The sequence below is a fragment of the Scleropages formosus genome, chromosome 10, assembly GCF_900964775.1.
Source record: "Scleropages formosus chromosome 10, fSclFor1.1, whole genome shotgun sequence".
NCBI classification, from domain to species: domain Eukaryota; kingdom Metazoa; phylum Chordata; class Actinopteri; order Osteoglossiformes; family Osteoglossidae; genus Scleropages; species Scleropages formosus.
In genome coordinates this window covers 27,069,396-27,095,154 of record NC_041815.1, presented here as the reverse complement: position 1 = coordinate 27,095,154, position 25,759 = coordinate 27,069,396, and the positions used below count along the sequence as shown (strand labels likewise).

The 25,759-nt window shown below is 46.7% G+C and overlaps 1 protein-coding gene across 1 annotated transcript in view; it reads left to right on the top strand.

The window, feature by feature from the left end:
• Positions 1 to 25,759, top strand: part of LOC108932153 (calsyntenin-2-like) — a 223,157-nt gene that overhangs the window by 88,543 nt on the left and 108,855 nt on the right. The window contains exon 2 of the mRNA XM_018748374.2: positions 17,585 to 17,707. Coding sequence (XP_018603890.1) covers positions 17,585 to 17,707 — 123 coding nt within the window. The remainder of the gene's footprint in view (positions 1 to 17,584; positions 17,708 to 25,759) is intronic.

Here is a 25,759-nt window from a genome sequence, read left to right as displayed (position 1 = left end):
ACCTCAAGGCAACCACACACTCAATCGCTCACTCATATTCGGGGCAATTTAAAGTCACCAGTCCACCTGAAACACATTTTTGGACTGTGTGAGGAAACCAGATCACGTGGAGGAAACCCATCTTAACATGTGGGGAACATGTAAACTCCATATGCATTGAGCCAGCTTCGAACCCACATCCAAGCACTTTATCCAGCAGATGTGAGGCACCAGTACTACCTGCTGCACCACAACATTGCCCACCCCATATTATATATATAGATATATATATATTTATACACACACACACACACACACACACACACACATACAAACATGCCTGATATATACATAACTGATCATACTTTATATTTTCACTGGAACACATAAGGTGAAGAGTCAGGCCACTGGATTTTGTACATTTACATTTATTTATTTAATCAGACACTTTTCTCCAAAGTGACTTCCAATGAACTCTATGTAGTGTTATCAGCCCACACACCTTATTCACCGCAGTGACTTACACTGCTAGATACACTACTTACACTGGGTCACCCATCCACATATCAGTGGAACACACACACTCTCTTTGTCACTCACACACTGTGGGTGAACCTGTAAAGCATGTCTTTGGACTGTGGGAGGAAACCAGAGCACCCAGAGGAAACCCACACAGACACGAGGAGAACGTGCAAACTCCGCCCAGACTGAGCAGGGATCAAACCCATGTCCTCTCCATCATCCAGGTGCTGCACAGCAGCAGTGTTACTCGCTGTGCCACCGTGCAATTCTACTTTACCCTTGACCCAGCAACACCCGACCACTCTTACTTTTCAAAATTGTTATTATTATTGCCGCTACTACAAAGAGTGGTCTCAGTTTTGACACGTTTTACTGAATTTGCCACTGACCCGTGAACAACAAGACGTGACCCCCGTTAGTGCCCCCCCCCGGAGGCCGTCCCCAAAACCCTGGGTTCAAAGTATAAGCGCCGTGAAAAGGAAATGAATGCGGAGAACTTTGCAGATAAATCGAGCTGCGCACGTCTGGTCCCCGTAAGATTAATCGTGGGATCTCTGGGAGCGTCTGCAGCCGCCGCGTGGCCCCCACAACAGCTCCGTCTCGCACGAGGAAATAAAATAAATAACAAAGCGGGCTTTTGATGAATGGGGAGCCCCATTCGCCTGCTCATTACAAACCCGGAACATTCAGCGTACCTTTGGATCTGTTTGGAGGGAGGGGAAAAAAGGGGAAAAAAAAAAATAATAAAAAAAACCAACGTAGAGAATCGAATCACAAGAATAGAAATGGTCTTTTTTTCCAGGAAAGTGATTTTTTTTTTTTTTTTTTTTTTTTGTTCATACAAGGGCAACGACGGAGGGCTGGGGGTCACAGTCTGGTTGTCTGCTTCCTGCTTCTGATCCTTCTAGATCATCGAGAAGCTCAGGAGAAGCATTTAGCACTGATACAGTTGTAGGGCAGCAGGGGGCATAGTGGTTAAAGCCATCTGAATGTCAAAGAACCAAGGTTTGAATCTCTTTCCTGCTGCAGTACCAGTGAACAAGGTACATACACACAACCGATAGAGTAAAAATTACCCTGCTATATGAATAGGTAAATAATTGTGAGTAGCTTAGTCCATAAAACCAACACTGTTAAGTCCCCTTGGAAAAAATATCAGATAAATTATGTTTTTGTTAAATGTTAATAATGACGGTCCTTCAACTGAAATTACAGCTTTAACATTTTTTTTTTTCCTACCGAAATCTTAGATATGTGGTTGTTTTTCTTTTTTTTTGGTTCACCTTGTTTCTTATATGTCGTATATCGTTTCTGGATCTTTGGAGAAGCCAGAGCCAGATTAACTGCCTCTTCCTTGCCAATATAAAGCGTGGGGCACGGAGCCCATCAGCCGTAACATGTCACACGACTGAAGTGAAGAAGGCAATTTACTGCTGTGTGAGGGTACAGAACATATATATTTATGGGTCTTTGGCCATTATTCCCTTTCAAGTCGTGCCTTGAATTGTCTGAAAGCTTGTTTTCTCCTCTCCTTTCCCTGAGCCGGTCATGTGACCTTGGGAGGTCACGGTCACACGACCCTGCTGGGTCGCCGCGGTCCGTCACTTTATTTCCCGCAGGATTTGGAATCCCACGTTTTTTTTCGGTCGTTTGCGCCTTTCACATATGGTGGAACTCGGGGGGGGGGGGGGTCTAAATGTGCCATCAACATCACTGCCACCACCATCATTACCATGATTATCCAGCACGATGCAGCATTACTACACTAAAGCCCCTCCTATGGCCACCCACATTGATGGTTTCCCATCATGCCTTAGGACTGTCCATGCATTTTTCTTTTTTTAATTGCTTCCTGGCACTGAAATGATTAATTAAACTCATTGTTTGGATTGAAAGTAACATCAAGCAGCCCTTTCAGGCGTGAATAATTTGCTGATCGGGCTTCTTTCCAGACAGCAGCTGATTTTTTTTTAAAAATATATATTTTTTTTTATTTATTCACAGATCAGAATAGATTACCAGCCCACCAAAGGTAGCTTTTTTTTTTTTTTTTTAAAAAAAGGAAGAAACAGTTAACACTTTTGTTTCCATACAATGACGTTCATTAATCGGTGCAAGGCCAAGAAATGCCAAACGTTACAGATTTGCGGTTGCATGCCGACCGAGTCTCCATACAGGTTCGCGAGGTGAGGTACAAGTACGTCCCCGAATCGTTACGAGGGGGAGGTGTGTTTCTCAGTGAATAAATTTGTAACTTCGTGTTGCGCCGATGTTTTCCAGAAGCTGTGAAAGTCACAGCCCAAGTGGGAAAACGCTGTGTCTTCAGAGGCTCCTGATTGGCTGCGCTGGCTGCCAGGAGGTGCTGATTGGCTGAGAGAATTCTAAGTTGTGACACCATGCATAACTTCAATTATTCACTTTCACTGTGAGAAACTGTAATTATTTTCGGAGTCAGATACCTGTGTTTCCATGGTAAATGTACAAATTGTGTTCTTAAAGGAGAAGGTTGCTAATTTGCAAGGAAGCAGGTTTTTAGCTGTTACTTTGCACCTTTAGGACCTGGGTTCGAATCCCACTACTGCTGTGGCATATTTTATCAAGGTACTTGCCCTGAATTGGAACAGTAAAAATGACCTTGCTGTGTAAATGGGTCAATAAGTAGCTTAGTGTACAAAACTAATATGCATTGTATGTAGCTTTGGAGAAAATTTTCAGCAAATATGAATGTACATTGCATAATTTTATGTCAATATTTCATACGGTATCTCTTTCATAAAATTAATGCCTCAAATATCTACCAGCGTAAACTTTCCCCTTGCATCCTTTTTGGGCTCATGACCAGTTGACTGTGTGGAACACACATACTACTCCAGTTACTCTATAACACACACTAGTCCAGTTACCCACAACACACACACTAGTCCAGTTCCCCCACAGCACACACACACACACTACTCCACCGCTCCAGCCTCCCGCTCCTCCGCTCAGTGACTGCAGCGCGGCTCTTGTTTAGTATAAATGCAAACATGTCTTTGCACATGAATCACATCCAAACACGTTGTCAGTTTTAACCCCTCTCCCCCTCCCCCCGGCGGCAAATGCAAGTTGTGCCACTGGCAGGGTTTAATTATACCTCAAGAACACAATTGTACATCTGAATAATCAACACCGCGCTAATCAAATGCAATTAAGCAGGGGCTAAAAGCCAGATTTGGAGTCGCGCGACCATGTTTCTGCACCGTGCACGAGGCCCCTAATTGCGAGCGTGTGTGCGCGCTGTTGCGCCGCTCGGTTCGACGCGCTCGCTGACAGAGCGGTGATTTCGTTCTGCGGGAGGGTGTTTGATTGCATGTTTCTTCGGGATTTCATTATACGAAGCTGCCTTGAGCGCCTGCCGCCGAGCCGCCTGGCCTGCGAGGTGCGCTAACCGCCCGTCCGAGGGCACCGCTCGCGATGAAAGCCTGACGGAGACCATCTGTTATATTCCTTATTATTATTACTGTTGTTATTATTATTATTATTCCTTATTTAGCTGCCATGTTTGTCTGAGGCCACTCCGTGTTTGATGAGGAAATTACAGTGATTTACCCATGTATACAGCAGGCTATTCTTACTGTATCAATTCAGGGTAAGGACATTTATGGAGGGCGGGATTGGAACCAATAACCTTCACATTCCAAGCCACTATTTGTGTTTTTTTCTGACAGCTCAGGTAAAATCTCCTGTCACAGATCACACAATGGATTTTTTTTTTTTTTTAAGGCAACTGAGATTTCTGAAAGAAAAATATTGATGATAATCCTGCTCCGCTGACCCAAGGTATTGGTTCAGGTTGGTATCGGGTTGCGAGTTCCGCCAGGCATGATGGGAATCACTTCCTTTTAGTGCTTCTGGGTAGCGGGACACACAGGGAGCTTTTCAGGAAGATGACTGTGGCCCAGAGGAATGTAAGAAAACAAGAGCAGACGACAGGGATTCAATCATGTAAACCAACTAAGTGACAAAAAACACAGGGAAGAGTAAATAGAAAAAAAAAGCAAAGTGGGGGAGGAATAAATCAGCTGGAGGAAATGAAATTAAAACAGCAGGTGAACAGGTTTTAAAAGGGAATCAAGAGCGGACAGTGTCTTCGCAGCCTTGATGTTGTCGACTGCATAAACGGCCCTTTAGAAACCGTGAACCGCTTAAATAACAACGCAAAACTTGGGTCAGAGACACAAAAGTATAATTACGACTTTAAATATCTTTTAAATGCAAATATTTAAAAGCAGGTGGTGTAATAGAGCTGCTGCCTTGTGTTAAAAGGTTCGAATCCCACCTCCTGCCTTAGTATCCTTGATCAAGGTACTTACCCTGAACTAATACAATAATTTCCCAGCTGTATAAATATGTAGGTAAGGGTACATATCTAAATATATTTTAATATACAGCGAGTAGTGGTGCTGTTTCACAGCGCCTGGTGGCACAAGAGGATGTGGGTTCAATCCCTGCTCAGTCTGTGTGGAGTTTGCATATTCTCCCTGTGTCTGTGTGGATTTCCTCCGGGTGCTCTGGTTTCCTCCCGCACTCCAAAGACATGCTGTTCAGGTTCACCCATAGTGTGTGAGTGACAGAGAGAGTGTGTGTTCCATTGATGTATGGATGAGTGACCCAGTGTAAGTAGTGTATCTAGCAGTGAATAAGGTGTGTGGGCTAGTAACACTACTTAAAGTTCACTAGAAGTCGCTTTGGAGGAAAGCGTCTGCTAAATAAATAAATGTAAATACGGAGCAGATCTGATACTGTTTGCATCCTGGTAGTGGTCCTGTTCTGATCCCTCTGAGCTCTGATTTCATTTGGACCGTTAGGAGGAGCGGGTGTTCTTCAGTGCTCCCTGAAGTCTCACTTACACCTCCCCAGCACCAGGGGAGATGAGCTTTGTGCCGCCTGTCCCACCTGCTGCCATTAATGACATTAATAACATCTTGTGGAGCCGAATTACCCCTGCAAACACCTGCAGGAGCATCTGCTTGGCGCACCCCCCCTAAGCACGGACCTGGAGCATCCGGTCGATTAGAGAGCTTACTTCCCTGTATGAGCGCTGCATTGTGTTCGACGACTCTCCGGATAGGACAGTTTGCCTGGAAGTTGCGGCTTTAATGAGATTAATGAGCGCAACCCCGCCATCGAGAGGACAGCCGTGGCTTCAAAAGGTCGCCATTAAACGGATTATGGATTAATGCATCTTGTTTAGCTCGACGTCAAGTTTACTCCGGTGCGCGTTTTAGGCTTTGGCAGCTGTGAATATTTCAGTTTTCGGGGAGGGACCGTCACATGATGTTAGGTGCTGTCAACTGGAGGCCAGTCTCACGGTTGGCGACCGTGGGAGGAATAGCGTACCCAGCGTCAACATGGAGGGGGTGCCAGGGTGTGTCCATATTTTTTTCTTCTTGTTTCAATAGGTGGGTGTGTGCACTCTCAAAGGGCACCTCTAAATCTACCCGTGGGGTGCGCCAACCCCCTTGCACCCCACGCCAGGGGGGCACAGATGGGCCTGTGACTCTAAGAGGCCCCCCCTTGGGAGCGGAGCCCTTTGCTGCCATGGCTCCGCTGTCAGTTCGGCACGCACGCATCACCCCACGGCAGAGCGCCAAATTGTAGTTAGTTGGAACAGACACGCTACCGGAGAGGTGTCTCGGCCCGCCGTCCGCATGTCAGCGGCGCCTGTCTGAAAGCATGGTGAACATTGTCATCCCAGCTCCTCTCTGACACGTTTTTATCTCATGTCACGGAAGGGAGACGGACAGGTGGTAATTCCGCGGAGGCTGCGGGGAAGTAATTTGGGCGGATGAAAGATGGCGGATGGGGTGCGATCACAGCTGCGCGCGAACCGGGGACCAGTGAAAAGGAGCCGAAGTGCCTTTCCAGAGCTCAGCTGCAGCGTCGCACAATGACACTAATGGCTTCAAATTCAGACTGAAGGGTTTACTTTTTGTTTAGGCGCCATTCGTATATCCACTGACTCCTTGTGACGGTTGAGTTGTGAAATTTTCGAGATACACACATCTTTCTGATTTTTTTTCTTTTCTTTTCTTTATAACTTGCATTTTCTTCACTGATTGTCACTGTGCGTTGCAGAGTCATACGGCGCTTAACGTTTTGCTTAATTACTGACCGCATATACGATGGCGGTCCCATAAGATTATAACGGAGCTGGAAAATTCTTATCGACTAGCGACGTCGTAGCGCAACGTGTTACTCGTGTTCGTGGTGGTGATGCTGTAAACAAACCCACTGCGCTGCCAGTCGTATAAAGTATAGCACATAGTTACGTACAGTACATAATACTCAATGACAATAAAAACCTATGTAACTGGTTTATGTATTTACTGTACTTTTTTATCGTTATTTTACAATGTACTCTTTCTACTTGTAAAAAAAAAGTTTATTGTAAAGTGTGCCGTGTTCCACCGGCAGCAGCATCAAAAATCTTGTGTTTACCACATCTCTTGACTGCATCAAGGCTATACCACCTAGGTTTGTATAAGTACACACTATGATCGAGGCTATACCATCTAGGTTAGTATAAGTACACTCTGCAATCAAGGCTATACCATCTAGATGTGTATAAATACACTCTATGATCAAGGCTATACCATCTAGGTTTGTACAAGTACACTCTATGATGTTCGTACAACTACGAAATCGCCCAATGACACATTTCTCAGAACGTATCCCCATCGTTAAGCGACGTATGTCTGTATATATGCTGCTGTAGCCTTGTGCAGCTTCCTTTAGAAACAGTACTTTCTATCTGTTTTCTAATGTTTTTGGTTTGTTGTGGATCGAACATGGTCTGCGTTAACCTGCCGAGCCAAAACATGGAAATAAAGGGCTCAAAAACAGAATATGAGTTGAATGCCTTAATTCAACTCACTTCCATAATGTTTACAGCTCGTATCATGTGTTCCTGGGTGTTGGTGCTCAATAACAAGATGAGGATCATTGCATGCATTCATGGGATGAATCAAGCATCAACTGGCATTGAACAGGAGTTTGTAGACATGTTTTAATTTTCTGTTTAGTTTGAATTTTTAATGTGGCTTTACATTAATAAAAATATTTTATGATTTTTATCGTAGCTATATCCGTTTTTTTTTTTTTTTTTTAACAGAACTTAACCAGAGTGCAGAAATGGAGGGACATCTGTACTGTGTAACTTTTATTGATCATGAGTTTTGAGTGCGGACAGACTTCCAGTCCCTTAATATAAATGCTAAAATAAGTCTTAAGTATTTTTGCTTGAGGGGGGCACAGTGGGTTGGACTGGGTCCTGCTCTCTGCTGGGTCTGGGGTTCGAGTCCCACCTGGGGTGCCTTGCGATGGACTGGCGTCCCGTCCTGGGTGTGTCCCCTCCCCCTCCAGCCTTACGCCTGTGTTGCTGGGTTAGGCTCCAGTTCCTCGTGATCCCCGTATGGGACAAGCGGGTCAGAAAGTGTGTGTGTGTGTGTGTGTATTTTTGATTGATCATAGCTATGTTCAAGTTTTTTTTTTCCTTTTATAAGGATCTTACCTGCAAATAAATGGAGAGGCGTCTGTACAAAGAACCTCTAGCTTCATGAATAAATCGAGTTGCGGACTTCCCAGCTGCGTTCCTGAGCTAAGGCACCAGCGTACTACCATGTGTCGCTGCCATCCGACACAATGGTCAGTTCTGACTCCGCTGTCGCTGTTCTTTCCGTTTTTTCCCTTTGGCACTTTCAAATGAGCAATGCGCCTCGCTCATTTTACACCGCTCCCAGGCCCCAGCCAGTTGGAACTCCGCGGTAATATTCGCCGAAGAGTAATACTGTCACTGCAGAAAGCTTTTACTCGTCATATTTTCTGAGGATTGAAAGCAGGATCGATGCGTGCTGAGCTGGCTCTCTTACACCTATATAACCCACCTTTTCTTTTTTTATGGACTCCGAGATAAATGCCAACAGGTGCTGAGGTTCGAGGAAGGAGCCATTCACAGCGAAAGGAGGACCACAAAGACAAATCACAGCGCATATTTGTGTGGATCTCGCATCTGTAACATCCTGTTCCCGTAATGGATGGAGCCCAGGGATTAAATACGGTGCGGTTGTTCTCCTGCCTCCCCGTCGCTTGAATTAAGCGCCCCCTATTTCCGCGGGTTAATAACTCCCCAATCTGCGGACGACAGCCGGGTCGGCTAACGACAAAAGGCAAACAGGCGCCGGTTTCTCCATGGAAGATGGACGCGGAAGAAGGCTGGTCGTCGGGACAGGGGTTCGTGCCACTTCCTCTGCCGCAGAGACAAATATAACGGATAACGGCATTGACCTTTTCAGCCGAGCGGCACCTAATTCCGGCAGGCAAATGGCAGACCACGGGCGGCAGAGAGGGAAGGAGAGCGAGAAACATCGGGAGATGCAGGAACAAGCGCTAATAGATTTTAAAAAAAAAGAAAATTACATTATTCCGGAATGGCCGGCCTCTCTTATCTATTTGTGTGTCTTTAACTGAAGGCCCGATATCACCGACATCTATTTGCTGCTGTTTTGCTCTGCCCATTATGAGGCTATACAGAAATAGCTGGGATGTTACTGCCTTTTAAGTGCCTGACAGCCCAACCGCTGCATCTCAGAAAATGAACTGCTGTAGTTCTTCAAGGGGCCACCAGGTGGCACAGTGGTTTGAGCCACCACCTTGTAACTGCAGGGGCACCAAAGGTTTGAATCCCAACTCATGCTGATCAACGTACTAACTCTGAACGGATACAGTAAATGTAATGAAAATTAAGTAAAATGGAAGTAAAAATTACCCAGCTGTATAAATGGGTAAATCGCGGTAGGGAGCTTTATTTACAAGCCTTACACTGTAAGCCGCTTTGGAGAAAAGCGTCAGATAAACAAACAGTTGGCGTCGGTTCCTCATTTGGGGTGATTTCCTGTGTCCATGTTCTGTCGTGATTGGAAACCTAGTATTGCCACTGAACTTTGGAAGATTTTATTAATAAAAATCACAGCAATTTAAAAATATAAAGCATTGCAGTTTTTACTGCTTTCATATTTGGGGCCTCTGGGGATATAAAATCAGACCTGCACGATGATCAAAAAATTAAGTGAATCAGCTCCATGTGGACAGAGAGACAATAATAACCGGGACACCCGGTGGCAGAGGGGTTAGACAAGCCCCTTTCCAATCTGAGGACACGGGTTTGAATCCCCATCTTGATGCAGTAGAAATTACCCAGCTGTATGAATCAGTTTAAGTTCCTACGTAAAAAATCGACACATTGGAAAGGCAAACTGGAGAAGAGTGTCAGGTGATTTAATAAAAATACATGTGGGTCATATGTACCAGCTCAAGTGACCCTGGGTTATATCCCTGCTGCCGGCATCATTCTTTATGTATAAAAGGGAACGTGTTTGTTCGACTGTGATGTGCTGCTGACGTCCCGCCGCTGCGAATCCCAGTCTGGGGACAGAGGTGCTCTCACATGCCACGGTGTCACCTTGCTTCAGTCCCGGCTCACGCCGAGCGCTTCCCGTCGTCTCGCCCTCCGCGCACCCGACAGCCCCGGACATCTGCCGGTGTCACTCGGTCAACACTAATGCAGAGTTAAATATTTAAAACACATCTAATTGTGCTCGAGGGGAGCTTGGGAGAGGATCGGAACCAAACTGCTCAATTAACTCTGCAGCGCCAGGGGTCTTCATACATTTACATTTATTTATTTATCTGATGCTTTTCTCTAAGGCCTCTTATAATGTTTTAGCCATTTTTACATCTGGGTAATTTTTACTGGGCAATTCAAGGTAAGTAACTTGCTCAGGGGCACTACAGCAGGAGGTGGGATTCAGGTGCAGAAGTGGAGGCTCTAAGCACTATGCTACCAGCTGCCTGCCCACCCCAATTAATACAGCTGGGTAATTTTTACTGTGCTACTAAGGGGAAGTACCTCGCTCAAAGGTACAACAGCAGGAGGTGGGATTCAAACCCAGCTCCTTAAGATGCAAAGTGGGAGGGCCAACCACTACGCCACCTGCGACCCCCTAAAAAGGCGAATATGATCTTAAATGACGTGGTTTCGGCGGTCCGGATCCCCCGATCGACCCCAAACACATCGCGCAACGGGAGCGCGCAAACCGCACAGGCGCGCGTCCGCGAGCAGCCGCGATTTGGAAATGTAATTACATTTGCTGAAACTTTAATGTACACCCCCCCCCCCCTTTGTAGTTAAAGGAAAGAACATGGTCTCTCCTGCCATTCATTACTAATTTAGAGAGCTTTGATTGGTCCAGATTCTAATAGGGACGTATTAAATATTCAAGCGTTTAAAAAGAGGCTATTATCTGTCCTGAATCCTGCAGTTTTGCGGACTTTTTCTTATAAAAAACTTCGTCCTGAGGAGTCTGGAAGGACATCCGTGCGTTACACGCTGCTGACAGGCCAGACGACGCCGAAAACGGCGCGGAACGTAAAATCAGCGTGAAAACACCTCGACGCGCGACAGACGGGAATAACGGCGGCGTGGCGGGGTAGCAGGGCAGCGCGCGCCTCCGCGTGCTCACGTCACGTGCGCCCGGCTCCGGTCGTTCCTGGCGGGCCCGCCGCGAGGCGCCGCAACACGTGTCTGCCGCGTTCGCTGTCGTGTCGCGCTCTGAAGCGGAGATGCGGGAGGGCAGCGCGAGACTAAAGTGGGGAGAGATCTTCAGAGTTGAAAAGACGGGGTTGTGTGTGTGTGTGTGTGTGTGTGTGTGTGTGTGTGTGTGTGTGTGTGTGTGTTTGTGTGCGCGTGGTTCCGTACAGAAAAACTGCGCAGCGTTACGCCTGGCCGCCTGCTCCGCAGCTCTGATTGCCCATTGGTCCACGTGACGGACGCGCGTCTCTGACGCGCTTCCGCCTCATCAAGACAATTTGTTCAGCGCTCCTCCTGGGTCGACCTTATCTATCAGAGTTTAATTTCGTACAGATTCCTTTTTAATTAAAACACGTTTCTCTGAACTCCCCTCCCAGGGACTGGACCCCAGTCATCTGCTGAGCGGCACGGTGCGACCGCGAAAAGATAACCGGCGTGGCACGGTCCACTCCAGAGATTAATGGTGTGTTGCCAGTGTCCCCCCCGGGGCCCCAGTGATCTGTCACGTTAAATCCATGACTCCCGCCCTAATTACTGTCGAAATGGAGGAGAAATCCTCGACGCAGCCGAGCGGAGCAAAGTTGGGCCCGGCGTTACCGCCTCACCTCCCCTCACCTCGCACCCGCCCGTCTTGTGGGAGGGAAAAGAAAAAACGTGATTGTCTTCACTGGTCGGAAATGTTCTTGTCAGGCTCGTCGCCATTCGGAGCGCGTCTCCGTCAGTCTCGTTTACTACAAAGCTCCCGTCTTCGACCTCCTTTTCTCTGTATAGTTTCGGCGCAGTTTGGAATACCGACAACCTTCATTTCCATCTGATGCCACTGGTGAAAAGGATTACCGGAGTAATACCGCAGTCTGGTACCAATCGATAGCTGTCAAGTTTAATTAGGAGTGAAATGGGATGTAATCGGATGCAATGGTGTCGTGACCCAGTGTGCACATGATCGAGGGGGTCGCCGCTCCGAGATGGAACAGGTGCAGATCCGGTCAAAGGTGTGAGTTCGCTTGCTGGACGCAATTTTTCGCCACCGGTTTTGGGTTAACGAGATGCGGCAGGTAATCACCCAGAACCGAAAGCCTGCGAATTCTGTCTTGGCCCCGATGCACTGGAACACACTCCCTCTGTCCCTCAGAGCTGCTGAATCCCCCACAGCACTGAAGACTTTCAAAAACTGATCGCTTTCTGACCCGTTACTCTGCTGGTCTCCTGACGGCTGCACAAATTTACATCGCACAACCAGCTTCAGTCATTTGCATACGGTAAAACGTGTGAGTCTGCTCACTGGAAATTATTATTGTTATTATTACAATTTCACATTTGGTATTCAGTGAACAAGTCTGAGCAGGATATGAGCCAACATGTCTTCCCAGCCCTTCTGCAGCAGTTCCCAGAAATGTAGGGCACTGGTGGGTTGCTTTGCTTTCTCATCTATCCAGTTAGTACCTCACAGTTGTTGCCCAGGTTATCTACATGTACACACACTTTACACTGGTACTGCACCTACTACTGAACAACAAACTCCCTCAGCCCATGAAACAGTAATGAACCTACTGCATGCAAACAGCTCGGACCTCCCTCCCTCTACGAGAGCGTGGAAGGGTATGGAAGGCATTCATTCCGACCTGGTGCTTTAATTGCTTTTATTTTTGGACTGTAGGTAGATGTTACATTCAGCCCCACCGACCCCCCGTTTAAGAACAGGAAGTGATGCATGATAACTTGGAGGAGGATAAGTAGGACAGCAGAGATGCAAAAAGAGCAAGGACAGCAGTGGGGGCTGCAGAGAAAGTTGGGAAAGTTTACATGTGAAGTGAAGATGGAGTTTTAGGAAGCACCGTCTCTGGCCGCACTGAGGACTATGTGGTCTTGCCTGGGGGTAAAATCTGCCTCTTCTCATGTTTGCTCTTGGCTGAGAGGCATGGACTCGCTGCCATCGAACTTTATGTTCCAGGTCTTTGTTTTGGGGCTCCATGGCAACCAAACGTTTGCACCCAACCTGGGACTTCCTATTTGATGCATGAGATGCACAGTTCTTCTGTGGTTGATGGCGCCCATCACGGTCACCCTTCTGCCACCTCGGTCACAGCGCTGTGTTCCTGTAATTGTCCGAGCCCATCTTGGGAAAGGTCACCTGTCCCATCTCCGGAGGCGGAAAAAAGCAGAAACATTAAGTCAAATTATGATAAGTTAAATCAAACAAAAAAGGAGGGAAAAAGAAAAACAAATCTAAATTCATAACAGGAACAATAGAACCGTCAGTGGATGAGGTCGTTGGTACGATACGCCAGGTCGACTACAAGTAGGGGTTATGAGACGCCACTTAGCTTGTGTTTGAATAGCCTAATGGAAGCATTTGTCTTCTCACACTGAGGTCAGGAGATGCACAGAGGACTCTCCCCCCCGTTCTCTTTTATTGAAAGATCCTTTAACACTGATCTGACGACAGCTGGGGTGTCGCCCCTGGATACAAGCCTCACAGGGTGGCACATCATAAGGGATGAGGAACATCTCACACGTTCTCGCTCCCATCCACAAGATTTGACATGTATTTCACTGGGCTTTTATGTGGTAAGTGTGCCCACCTAAAATATGAAACAAGAAGAAACTTAATATTATAAGGTCTACCATTAAGGGAAATCCATCCATCCATCCATCAATAACCCCTTTTATAATGCAGTGTCATGGTGGTCCAGAGTCTATCTTGGAAGCATAGAGTGTAAAATGGTACACCCTAGACAGGATTCCTGTCCATCACAGTGTAATCGCACAAACAGAAAAAGCCCTTTAGAGTTACCAGTCCACCTGAAAAGCATGTTTTTGTAAAGTGGGAGGAAACCAGAGCACCTAGAGTAAACCCACAAAAATGAGGGTGGGGGTGGCATGCACACTCCACACAGACTAAGGTGAATTTCAACCACCTTCCAAACCCACAGCTAAGACCTTGAGTCTCCAGCACTATCCCCTGTGTCTCCATGCCACTCTTAGGGATATATTTACATTTATTCATTTACCTGATACTTTTCTCCAAAGCAACTTACAGTGTTGAGGTTACAATTATTTATTCATTTCTTCACCTAGGTAATTTTACTGGAGCAGTTTAGAGTAAATCCCTTGCTCTAGGACACTACAGCCAAAGGTGAGGCTCAAACCTGCCACCTTGGGAGCTAAAGGCAGCAGCTCTAACCACTATACTACCCACTGTCCCATGCAGAAGATGAATGTATGTAGGGTTTTCCTGTACATGCCCTGTTTCTCAAAGTTTTATATTATTGTTTTGACAGATAATAATTGGAGTTGTAATTGTTATGGTAAATAGGGGTTTATTTAAATGCAGGACTGTTTTTACTGTTTTTACTTCCAAAAAACTTCCTTACAGCAGCATTACTCTCTATCTATGTCACAGTAAATAACTGATTCTCTGCCATACTTTCAAGATGCATCTTTCTGAACAGGTGCGTTTGATACATTCTATTTTCTTTTTCCTGACTCCCCATATTGGCATTGCTTTGACTTTTCCCCGACATAAATTTGATTTATTTGTTTACATCCATTACCGAACAGGAGTGTTTTGTGATGCCGGGTAGCTTCTGTATAACTTTATTTCTGAAATTGTCTATTTCCAGGTCTCATCAAAGATTATTATAAAGATAAAAAAGAAAGACTGCAATATCATTAAGGCACAGATGCAAAAAAAAAAAAAAAAAAAAATAGAATAAAAGAAAAAACCTTTCAAGGGTAAAGAAATGTAGGCTGTAATTTCGTGGTTCAAAATTATAAATGCGACCGTACTTCTGCGTAGCACTCGGAGCGCAGAAGTCTTCTCGGAAATTACAGCGCAGGGCTTATCAAAATTCTGCACTAATGCAATGTCTCGCACAGTCCAATTGCATGCTGTGTAAAAGAAATGCCGGCTGCAGAACGCGGTTAACATTTCGCCTTTATAATCACCATCAAAAAAGGTATTTGTAAGTTATTGTGTTCAGTGTAAATTTTAGTGGCAAATAGTGAAATACACACACACACATTTTCTGAACTACTTGTCCCATATGGGTTCGCGGGGAACTGGAGCCTACCCGGCAACACAGGGCGTAAGGCCGGAGGAGGAGGGGACACACCCAGGACGGGACGCCAGTCTGCCGCAAAGCACTCCAAGCGGGACTCGAACCCCAGACCCACCAGAGAGCAGGACCCGGTCCAACCCACTGCGCCATCGCACCCCCCTCCATAGTGAAATACATGCATGTAAAAAATGATGTAATTGCATATTATGTCACTGGTGGCTGTGCCATTTTCAGTGGAAATGGGGGTAAGGTGTATGCGGTGCGGGGGGGCTGCACTGGTAGGGAGTAGGATCCTGTCTTCGTGTCTCCAGGTCGTGAGTGACAGACCTGCAGGCCGGCCGCTCATTTTCACCCCTCGGAATGCATCGGTGACTTTGTGCGGCTCAGAGGACGCTGTCACATTGCGTCGGTGACAATGCTGTGACGGCGGCAGCGGCGCGCGCCTTTCCGCTTCCGCGGGCCGCATTTTGTCCCCAGACGAATCCTTACCTCGCAGGGGTCAGTGATCGCCTGGCTTTCCCTCCTCGCAGTCACCTCAATGCGAGTCAATACTGCACATGTGCTCACAAAAAGATTGATGACTAACAATACCGTATGAACTGCTATTCCTCGCGACTGCCGAAGACCCCGAAGTGCCACAGCCTGCAACACCCGCAAATGAAAGAAGATGAAAAATGAGAACTAAGCATCTGGGAAAAATACAGTACAGGGCAATTAGAATACAGCTTCATGCATGCCAAGTGTTTTACCCTAAATTAATATTCATTACATGCAAATTTGCAGGAAGGTACCTTTAGTGCGCGTTTTTATGGGGTCCTACGCTATATAGCAAGACCATAGGGTACGACCTGCATCGTGGCAAAGCCCAGGTACCAGAAAGCTAATTAATTAACAAAGCTGCTCATCCATCATCGAGGAATGTTAAAATAAATAAATAAATAAATAACAACACTTGGGGCAAATTCACTTAGCAGAAGCATGCGCTTAATAACACATGCAGCATTTTGGCTGATGGCATTTGCAGGCAATTTCTCATTTTTAGTCAGTTTAACAGAGTGCAGTATGTAAATCAAGCCAGCTGTAATTAAGCTACCGGAATATCCCCCCGACAACCCTTCTGGCATGACTGGTTTTCAAACAGGGGATACTGACTTTACAAGCTCCTCCCCCTCATTGATAGGCATCTTTAAGAGCTATGCCCCGCCCCCTGCTGACGATCACCTTTCAGAGGCTGCCGTTTCAAAAAAATTGTCGATATTGTCTCCTCATTGGATGACAGAAGACACTTGCCAGTTAAATCCTGTTCCCCTCCTCATTATCCATCCGTCAAGGTCACATGCTTGTAGGTAAAATGTATTCATGGTAAAAGTCAAGGAAACGATCCCAGTAATATATTATGGCACGAATATTTTTTCCTCCTGAAATCTTCTAAATGCTCTTTCCATTCACATAGATGACAGTAGGGTTGAATCCCGCAAGGGTCACCGGTACTGCTCCCACGGGCAACATAACCTGAATTGCTCCAGTAAAAACCCAGCTGTTTAAATGGAGAGGAACCGCAAATAAATGACTGAGTGAAATTGCTCATATATAAAGTAATAATGATGCTTGATTGTCGGGTGTCGCTCATTTCAAGTCATGCAGGTTGGGACACGTTACATGTGCCAAGTACCTCATTACATTTTTCACTGATGAAACTACTCCAAAATAGATGCTTTGCGTTCAGTGGCTCATTTCTCCTGGGTACTGAGTTACTGTTTTGTAACGTCGTCCTCCAAATCTCCTCTGCGTGAAGGTTTAGTGTACTTTTTAAAGGAATTCATTTTCTCCCCTTGATTTACCCTGTTAAAGCAAAGGTGAGTGGAGACTGTAACTGGCAGGTGCTTTTTTTTTTTTTTAAACAATGTTCCGGAAGGTTCCTTGTTGCCAGGACTGCAAACTGAATAAAGAATGAGCTGACGTCTCCGAACAAGCCTCTTTCTTTTAAACGAATAAAAGGAAGCGGCACGTACCACCTGTACCCGTTTAGCCCAGGGAGCCACGGTCGATTATAACCCTCTAATTGTCTCGGCCACCTGTGAACTTTTTTTTGCCTTGTTGTGCAAAAGATGTACATGTTTGGCACCTCAGCTGAGGGGATCGATCTGCTTCTTTCCTCCGAGGAGGGCTTAAAGGAAAGGAAAAAGATGCGTGAAATGAATATGTTTGGATGGGAATGTAATAAAGGAGCCTGTCCCCCTGTAAACAGAACAGCTACTGCTTATTAGAGTACCGCTTATTGATTATTCCATTTATTTATTTATTTATTTATTTCGCTGAAAAATAAATCCAGTGTAGCAGCTCAGCTCGCCTTGACTCACTGACTGACATCCCTCCCCGCTCTCTGTCTCCTCAGTGAACAAGCACAAGCCCTGGATTGAGACGTCCTACCACGGCGTGATCACCGAGAACGCGGACACCGTCCTACTGGACCCTCCCCTGGTGGCCCTGGACAAGGATGCCCCCATTCCCTACGCAGGTAAAAGCCAGAGGCCTTTGTGTTTCCATACCTTGCAGTCTGGGGTCTTGGCTTGACACCGCTGTGTAGTCTTTGCTCCGTAAAGCAGACAACATGGGCTGTTTTGATCGGGTTTCTTCCTGTGAGGGTTGGACAGAGGGGCCAGTTGATGCGTGTCCAAGCGTTTGTCCTCTGTACAAAATCCTCCGGTTTGGCAGAGCCAGGCAGTCTGGTGCCCCGCTCCATCTGACCAGCTTACAGGTCGTCTCGCGTCCTTGCTGACAAAGTTGGATGACGGCCCTCTGTTTGTTTTCTTTGCTGTCGGGGACCGGGAAGCTTTGTGGGGCCATCTCTATCTGAGGACACAGCTCTGTCGATGGAGGGGAAAAAAAAAAGTGGCAGCGAGTTGACAGAAGGGCGAGACGGAGAGGCGGGGTGCCAGCAGCCGAGCGGGCAGACGGAGGGCCACCCATCGCGCGCCCTCCAGACTTCTGGAAAGTGCTCTCTGTTTGTCCCACATGTCTGCACAGACATTCGGAGAGCAGCGCTGAAGCTTTTCATAACCCATAGATAAACTTTGTGTGGATCCTCCACGCAGCCTCTTGCGCTTCTACTTATACCCAGTTGAGCAAGAAGTACAGGTGGGTGACAGACATTCTGTAATTAGCCAAAGTGATTTTTATTCAAATGCCTTTCAGCCATATGAGGAGGATTTATGCAGGTTGCATTTACACCTCATTAATTAGATTGACTGGAATTAATCCTTTCCCTGACAGCCGTGAAACACTGATGCTTATTTGCTGACTTGCGTTAAACAGGCCATTATGCCGTGTGTCTTCTTCGGCACGTCTGCAGTGCCAGTGCAGGAATTTCTCAGCCTCAGATGATGCCAAAAAAAAAAAAAAACAGGCTGTGTTGTGCAGTTTAAGGATTAAAAAGCAGTGAGAGCCTCAAGGAAGAATAATAGAAGGAAACCCAAAGGCGTGTAAGAGTGCAGTGTTTCAGGAGGCATGTGCAGTCGCGGAGAGCGGTGCTTAGTTCCCTGCAATAGATGGATATTGATACTGAATCACAAAGGGAGCCTTTGCTTGAATTATCGTTATGTTTATATAAAAGAAGCCACGGGTTTTGAAAAGATGCATCCAGCTGTTTTCATGATGGATGCATGCAGGTGTTACATGGCCGTGTATTAAACCCAGTCGGGGTCTTTGATTAGGTGAATGCATTAGGCATGCAGCTGTCTGCCTGTGCCGCTGGAGAGCCCCATCTGGGGGAAAGCGTTGCTGCACAGGAGTCATACTATTTGGGTATGAACTAGCACCACATACCTAGTGCTAAACCTGTGTTTCACGGGCGAGGCATGTGATGGGTGGGCCGAATGATGGGAGAATCCAGGGGTGGGTGGAGCAAAGGGTGGGCCAGTATTTCATGGGTGGAGCTAATGCTGGGCGGAGCTCTGGGGCTAACATCCCTCCAAAATGTTCTCCAAACTCTAGTGCCCCCTGTCCATTCGCACTCTGTTCAGTTGTCCACCCTGTCCTTCACATCTCCTGATACAAAGATCTGCTCTCCTTTACAGCCAACTGCTCACATCAAATAGCCACAGGTACAGCATGACATCTGGAAAAAAAAATAAATTAAATTTCATGTAATACAATATTCATAATATTGAACTAAATCCAACAATTTGACATTCTGTATTTAAGCTATCTCAGCTCTGAACTATTTGATCTAAAATGATCTGTATATTAATAACACAACAGACACCTGGTCTGGCTGCTAATTTTGCTAAATTGGCCTAATATCTGGTGTTGATTGAAGGAGCTATTTTTGTGTTTTTATGCCAGGTATATCCAATTAGGGGAAGTATCAAAATCTGGTCCTCTGTTATGAATCATATGAAACGGTGCGGAAGATAACTGTAACTGAGGCTTTTCCAAAAGCCCAGTCACTGGGTTGCCCAGCATGTGCTTTCATGAGAGGGAAACATCGAGCTTTAAAGCCGCATTTTCCTTTGCGGTCAAATTTCTTTCTGCCGGAATCCCATCCAGGGCACCCCGCCTGCCCTTCTTCCGCAGTCCTAACTGGACGAGTGATTACGGGAAAAGGACAGACGACGCGGTGTTTCTCTCAGTGCTTTCCAAAAGCGGCAGTTCCTCTACGTCGCCGGCGACTGTCGAGATGAAGCAAATGAGTTTCCTTTACACCCCGCTTCTCAATCAGCTCTCGGATCCCCCGGCTGCACCCCTAGAAGCTTTGTCCTCGGTCTCGCGGTTGTCCCCCAGTGCCCCATTAATTGCTGTGAGAACCAAGGTGGGAAACGCAGAGCGCCGGCTACGGCTGGCTTTGATGGGAAACAACAATGGGCCCGAAATCTTTCGCCATTAGCCGCAGCGCCGCGGTTTGGCGGCGGGTAGTTCCTTCAGCGGAGCGCTCTTAGTCAAGTGGCTCCCGGGGCGTCCATTTGACAATTTATCTTGAGTGCAATCGCGCCGTCACTTCGCCGTGACCTTCACGGAAACTGTCACACTTTGGTTTTCTCATGCCTGCTTTCACAAAGCAGCAAAAAGTCACTTTTTTTTAAAAAAATTCTTTTAAGATCAGATGATGGGGCGACATTAAAAATGCAGAAGAAAGCCCCATTCCGCAGAAAACGGCACCGCTCAAACTCATTCGTAAGGGTACAATCCGGAAGCCGCGCTCGGCATGAACCCGTGCCGCAGTGTTTATCTCCGCTCCTCCCGGTCACGGCGACTTCAACCGCTTTAAATGTTTGCACTTTTTCGCTGCTTTGTTTGGTTGGAAGATTAAAAGCGGTGGGGGGGTGAGGACTTGAAAGCGTCGCTAGATTAATTCTAGATTGAATCTTAAACCACATTTGCGAGGACTTGTGAAATGGCACATAGCCGCCGGGCTTATTGATTGGCCCTCGGCTTCCGGCCCCGCTGCACCGCTCACCGCGGGGAATCTTAATTTGATGCAACCTGCAACATTGCTCAACTCATTGCTAATTTATTTATTTCTGGATTGTCGATTTTCTTTTTCTTTTCCCCGCCCCTCCCAGCTGCCTTATACTAACTGTGCAAGAAAGTGGCAGCCGTTCTTTTTTTTTTAACGCCACTGAATGGCTGCATTTTACGATGGGCAAAGACACCAAACTTCTCAGGTGGACATATTTTCTTTTTCTTTAGATCAGAGCCCATTTTTCATCAATAATTAAGGATTTGTAAGTAAGGTGTATGGGAAGACCCTGGGAACAGGGCAGGGGACCACCCCCCTTGAGCAGTGGAGTTACAGGGTAAGTTCTTTTCAGTTATTTATGGTTTTAAGCCTTATTTTTTAGTGTTTTAAAGGTTCTGTCATGCAGTCTTTATATTAGTTGATCTTATTGATTTTTATTGTTTTATTTAAGATTTTATTATTGGCATGACAGTTTTTAGGATCTATTTATTGAAAAAAGATTTTAATGATCAGAAATGATGGATGGAGAAATTTTTACCCGTCGAGATGGACAGTCAGCGTGGAACCAGACACCTTCGGCGGGCTGGTGATCCATTCTGATCCGTGAAAAGAAAAAAATAATAATTAATTTTCTTCAAAAGGAAATCAAAACGACGCCTTCGTGAAAATAGCCGGGATTTTCCGTTAAAGATGAGATCATCCCGATATTTCCCGACGGCCCTTTCCTCCAATCTGTGCTTTAACTATTCTTCAAAAAGAGCGAAACAAACACAGTGCCGAGTGCTGACAGATATTTAAGGGCCGCTTTTTATACCTTGTCGAACACGTACCTTAATGAACACGTTTTGTAGTGTTTTGAGACAAAGACACGGTAGATCAAATGTAACCGTGTTGCGTAGGCTCCGGGAAGGTAGAGGTGCGTGTAAACAGTATGTTCTTCTGCGCGCGGTCTGACAGCACACGCTGACAGACTTGTTTTCATACTCGTGTTCTCTTGAAGCCCAAGCGAGATTCATAGTGACGCGTGTTTACATGGCGGAGTCATTCCAGGGCTGCCCGTGCATCGTGCCGACGGCTCCTTTTCATCTGATTTCGCTGCTAATACCCCCCCCCCCCCAACCCCCACGGCCTGCACCCGCCAGCTCGGTTTGTCTGGAGCCGTTATGTGTTAAACTTCACAAATGTGCCTATTTGTTCCGGGGGGAGTGTTTGAGCATCGTGAGCGCAGACACGCCTGTTGGCTTGATGCCCTTCTAACGAGTGTAACAAACGGTGTGTTTTTCCTCGCGGAATGAGTCCCGACACGGGTAAACGTCACGCTTACAGGTTTGTCTGTGTGAATAAGTAATAAGTAGAGTGCCAGAAAGAGCCATCTATTGAAGTCCAGGCGACGGGAGACATTTCCGATTATATCTGCCGTCACTGCGCAGTCTGCGAAGGAGCGCTCGGCGAGATAATGAATTATTTAATTTTTTTGTTTACTTAGCTTTAATTAACGACTGAAAAGAGCTGCGTGACAACAATGTAGAGGCAATGATTATGCTGAAATAATAAAAATATGTACAGATACAGGTAAGTGGAGCATAAAGACAAAAGACTGCTATATTTAGTAAGGGTGGTCATGGAGTGCCAAGTAGGGGATCGCATCTCTCCTATTCATTAGAATTATGACGCAGGACAGATGCTAAGTTTTGTAGAGGAAGACGGTTAGACGCTTAAGCCGAACTTGAGCTTCTGGTGCGGACTATAACAGTAACGCACGTTTTATTGGCAGAAACGCTCCATATATTCATGAAAAAGAAAACTTGGATTGTCATTCAAGAGGTTGAAAAAGACCAAGCAAATGTTCAGATTCATGTAAAAACAGCATAATGGCAAAAGGTCACAACAATTAATTACGGTTCAATGGCTAGGGTAAGAAATCTGAAAAAATGACACGCTGATACCCTTGGAAAAAGCAATTTCTTAAACCTCTCTCTGAACTTCACGCCGCCAATTAGGACTCTTCATATCCGACGACGCGGCTATCAGCTGGGTCCTCATATACGCAATTCAAGTCCGAGCCCTTGAAAAAGAAGTGGAAGTTGAATCCCGGCAAAGTTTGCCGTCCAAGTTTTGGCAGGGGTGACGCTGCGCTACTTTCCTCTGGCCGGTTTTCAGCCGCGAAACAATCCTAATGTCATTACGAGGCTCGGCGGCCGGCGGCAAACGCTCGGGCCAGAGCTCCCTGGTGAACACTCACATGATTACTCCTCTTAATGGGCCAGGAAGCATCCCGCTTCGCTGCGCTTTCCGACGGCAATGTAATTTCACCCTTGTAATCCACGGAATCAATATGGCACAGGTCAGGCGAAGGCATTAGGGCGCCGTGCCATCGGCACCATTTCGAGAGGAATATTCCCTTTTATGTTTTACGGGGGATGGAAACTGTCCCATTTTCTGGCGCTCTGAGCAGCAGAGGCTCTGGGAGGGACATCGCTCTCTTGGGATCCTTGGCCAAAGCCTGGCATTCTGGGAAAACGGCAGCTGACTGATGGCCAGGTCTTGCTGCTTCTAACCCAAGGTTGCTCAGGTCACCCGTAACAATAGCGTCTGTCTTTGGACTCCCCGGACACGCTCATGTCTCACTGCTCCTCATGGGTTAGACTGGCGGCCATCCCTCAGAAGGCTTTCCAGTCTCCCTGCTCTTCAGTTCTCTGTTATCCATCATTAGCGTGGTGGAGCGGTGCCGGCTGATCATTTTTAGTTGCGCCCCTTTCACCAACCACTGTAATCATTGTCAAGGCAGTAATTCAGCACCCCTCAACACCCCTCTAAGTCCGACATCTCATTATTCATGGCCACCTTTAGAAGATGGTTAACCAGTGAAGCCGCCCATTGAACCACACTCCAGACGCAGCGTTTCCTTGAGCGTTCGTTTCCTTGCTCTCCACAGGCATAGCGGTGCGGTACGTAAACCCACCGCGCCGGATGATGCATTGCTCAAGCACAGCCTGCACAATGTGTAACATTTAGATTTCTGTAGCCCGCATCCTGGGATTGATCGCGCTGCGAGCCGTTCGGCATCGCTCTCGCCTGATCCCAAGCTGCATGCACTTGGCATTTATATCTCCTCTATGAGTTACTGCGGGTTAGGCCTTCTGCCAGGCAGATAAATAAGAATAAAACACACAGCGGAGAAATCGGCGAGCTCACGACGCACTGGGGATACTGACAAGCCACTTAAGATGCTGGCCCTTGATACTGGCTTTTTTTTCTGCTCCTCCCGGCGGTGCGGTTGCGGTGGCCACTTGTGCCGGGGTGTGTGACTTGCGGGGAGGTGCTTTGTCACGAGTGCTGGCACGGCATCTCCTGGGCTCTGCTTCCCCACAGCCGACGGGACAGTGCTGCCACGGCGTGGAGGAGTGATACCGGCCTCTCCCTCACTCACTTATGCCCAAGAATCTCAATCCCTGTCTGGTGCCTCCGTGTGGGTCAGCTGTGAAAACGAGCCCCGAAAACAGATGGGTGACATGAGGGTCAACACAGGGTAATACCTGTAGACCCCGCCCCAGGTTCCACCACTGCCTCACTCAAGAAATGTGGCCCGGGATCACCCGCGAAGCTGTGGTGAATGGCACTATGAAATGACCTCATGACCCTAATTAGGTCTGGACCCAGGAAATTCTCATAGGTGTATGGCAAGACCCCCGAGGGAGGCATGGTATCGGAATGGCGTAGGACCATAGGAAAGATCAGTAGTGTAGTTGCTGGAGCTGTTGCTTTGCTATTGAAGGTCCCAGGTTCAAATCCCCCTTCGTATTGTAGTACCCTTGATCAAGGTATTTACCCAGGACCACACCCACACCCACACCCACACACACTTTCAGAACCGCTTGTCCCATACAGGGTTGCGGGGAACCGGAGCCAACCTGGTAACACAGGGCGTAAGACTGGAGGGGGAGGGGACACACCCAGGATGGGACGCCAGTCCGTCGCAAGGCACTCCAAGCAGGACTTGAACCCCAGACATACCGGAGAGCAGGACCGTGGTCCAACCCACTGCGGCACCGCACCCCCCTACCCAGGACTACTACAGGAAAAATTACCCAGTTGTGTAAATGGGGACATAATTGTAAGCAGCTTAATGTAATTTGCTTTAGATAAATAAGAGTGGCTTCTTATTGTTGAGGCAGAGTAAATCATGGTTTGGCTTTTGATGTTCCCTTGAACTCCCAAAATTCTGCATAAACCTTGCTGTTTTAAAAAAGTCAAAATTTAAGCATTTAATGCCACACATTTAATGTTTATACTGCTGTATCTGGACACAGAGGTTCAGCTCCCCCCTCCCCCCTTCTTCCCAATCCATTTAGATACTCATCACGATGAAGGTACTTTGAATTGATATATTCAAGATATTGATATTGTAAAAATTACCCAGCTGTATGAATGGATAAATCAGTGTAAGTCACTTTGGGGAAAAACATCAGCAAAACATAAATGTGGTAATCTTACCACGCTAATCATGCTTCCAATATTGCACAATATTCAGTGTACAAGCCAGCAGATATTACTTTCCATCCTCTTCATACTTTGTGGCAGCACTTAATGAAATGTTTTCTGAAGTTGTTTATTCTTTGTGTTAGTTACTAATAAATGCAGCCATAGCTGCAACTTGAGTCAGGCCTACTTAGTAATCATTTACCACGCTTTTCGGTGGGTGCAATTTGTATTTCTGCTAATTGGATCTTCTTTCTAATCATCCAACTGTTTTTATCAGCGATCAGCAATATGCTCGGAGGCTTTAGGAGCTCATTACTATTGGGAAACGGAACATGCTGGAATCCCGGCGGGTCAAGGCATGTTTACTTGGCCCTTCGGTGATTGTACGGCGCAGACAGCTGCCGGGATGTGGGTTTAACAGGGAAATTACTCCCGTTTAAACACAGCATCTACCGGATCTGGAATCCTTTGAAGGATCGATTGCATGTTGGAGACATCTTCGCGTCTCAAGAGCTCTGTTTCTCCATACTGTCTGCAAAGCTGATATTTGTATCTGTGTTCTCTACTCCTCTGCTACATACCCCACTGACCCTGCCTCCCAAAAAAGGGGGCAGTTGGTAGTGTAGCCGA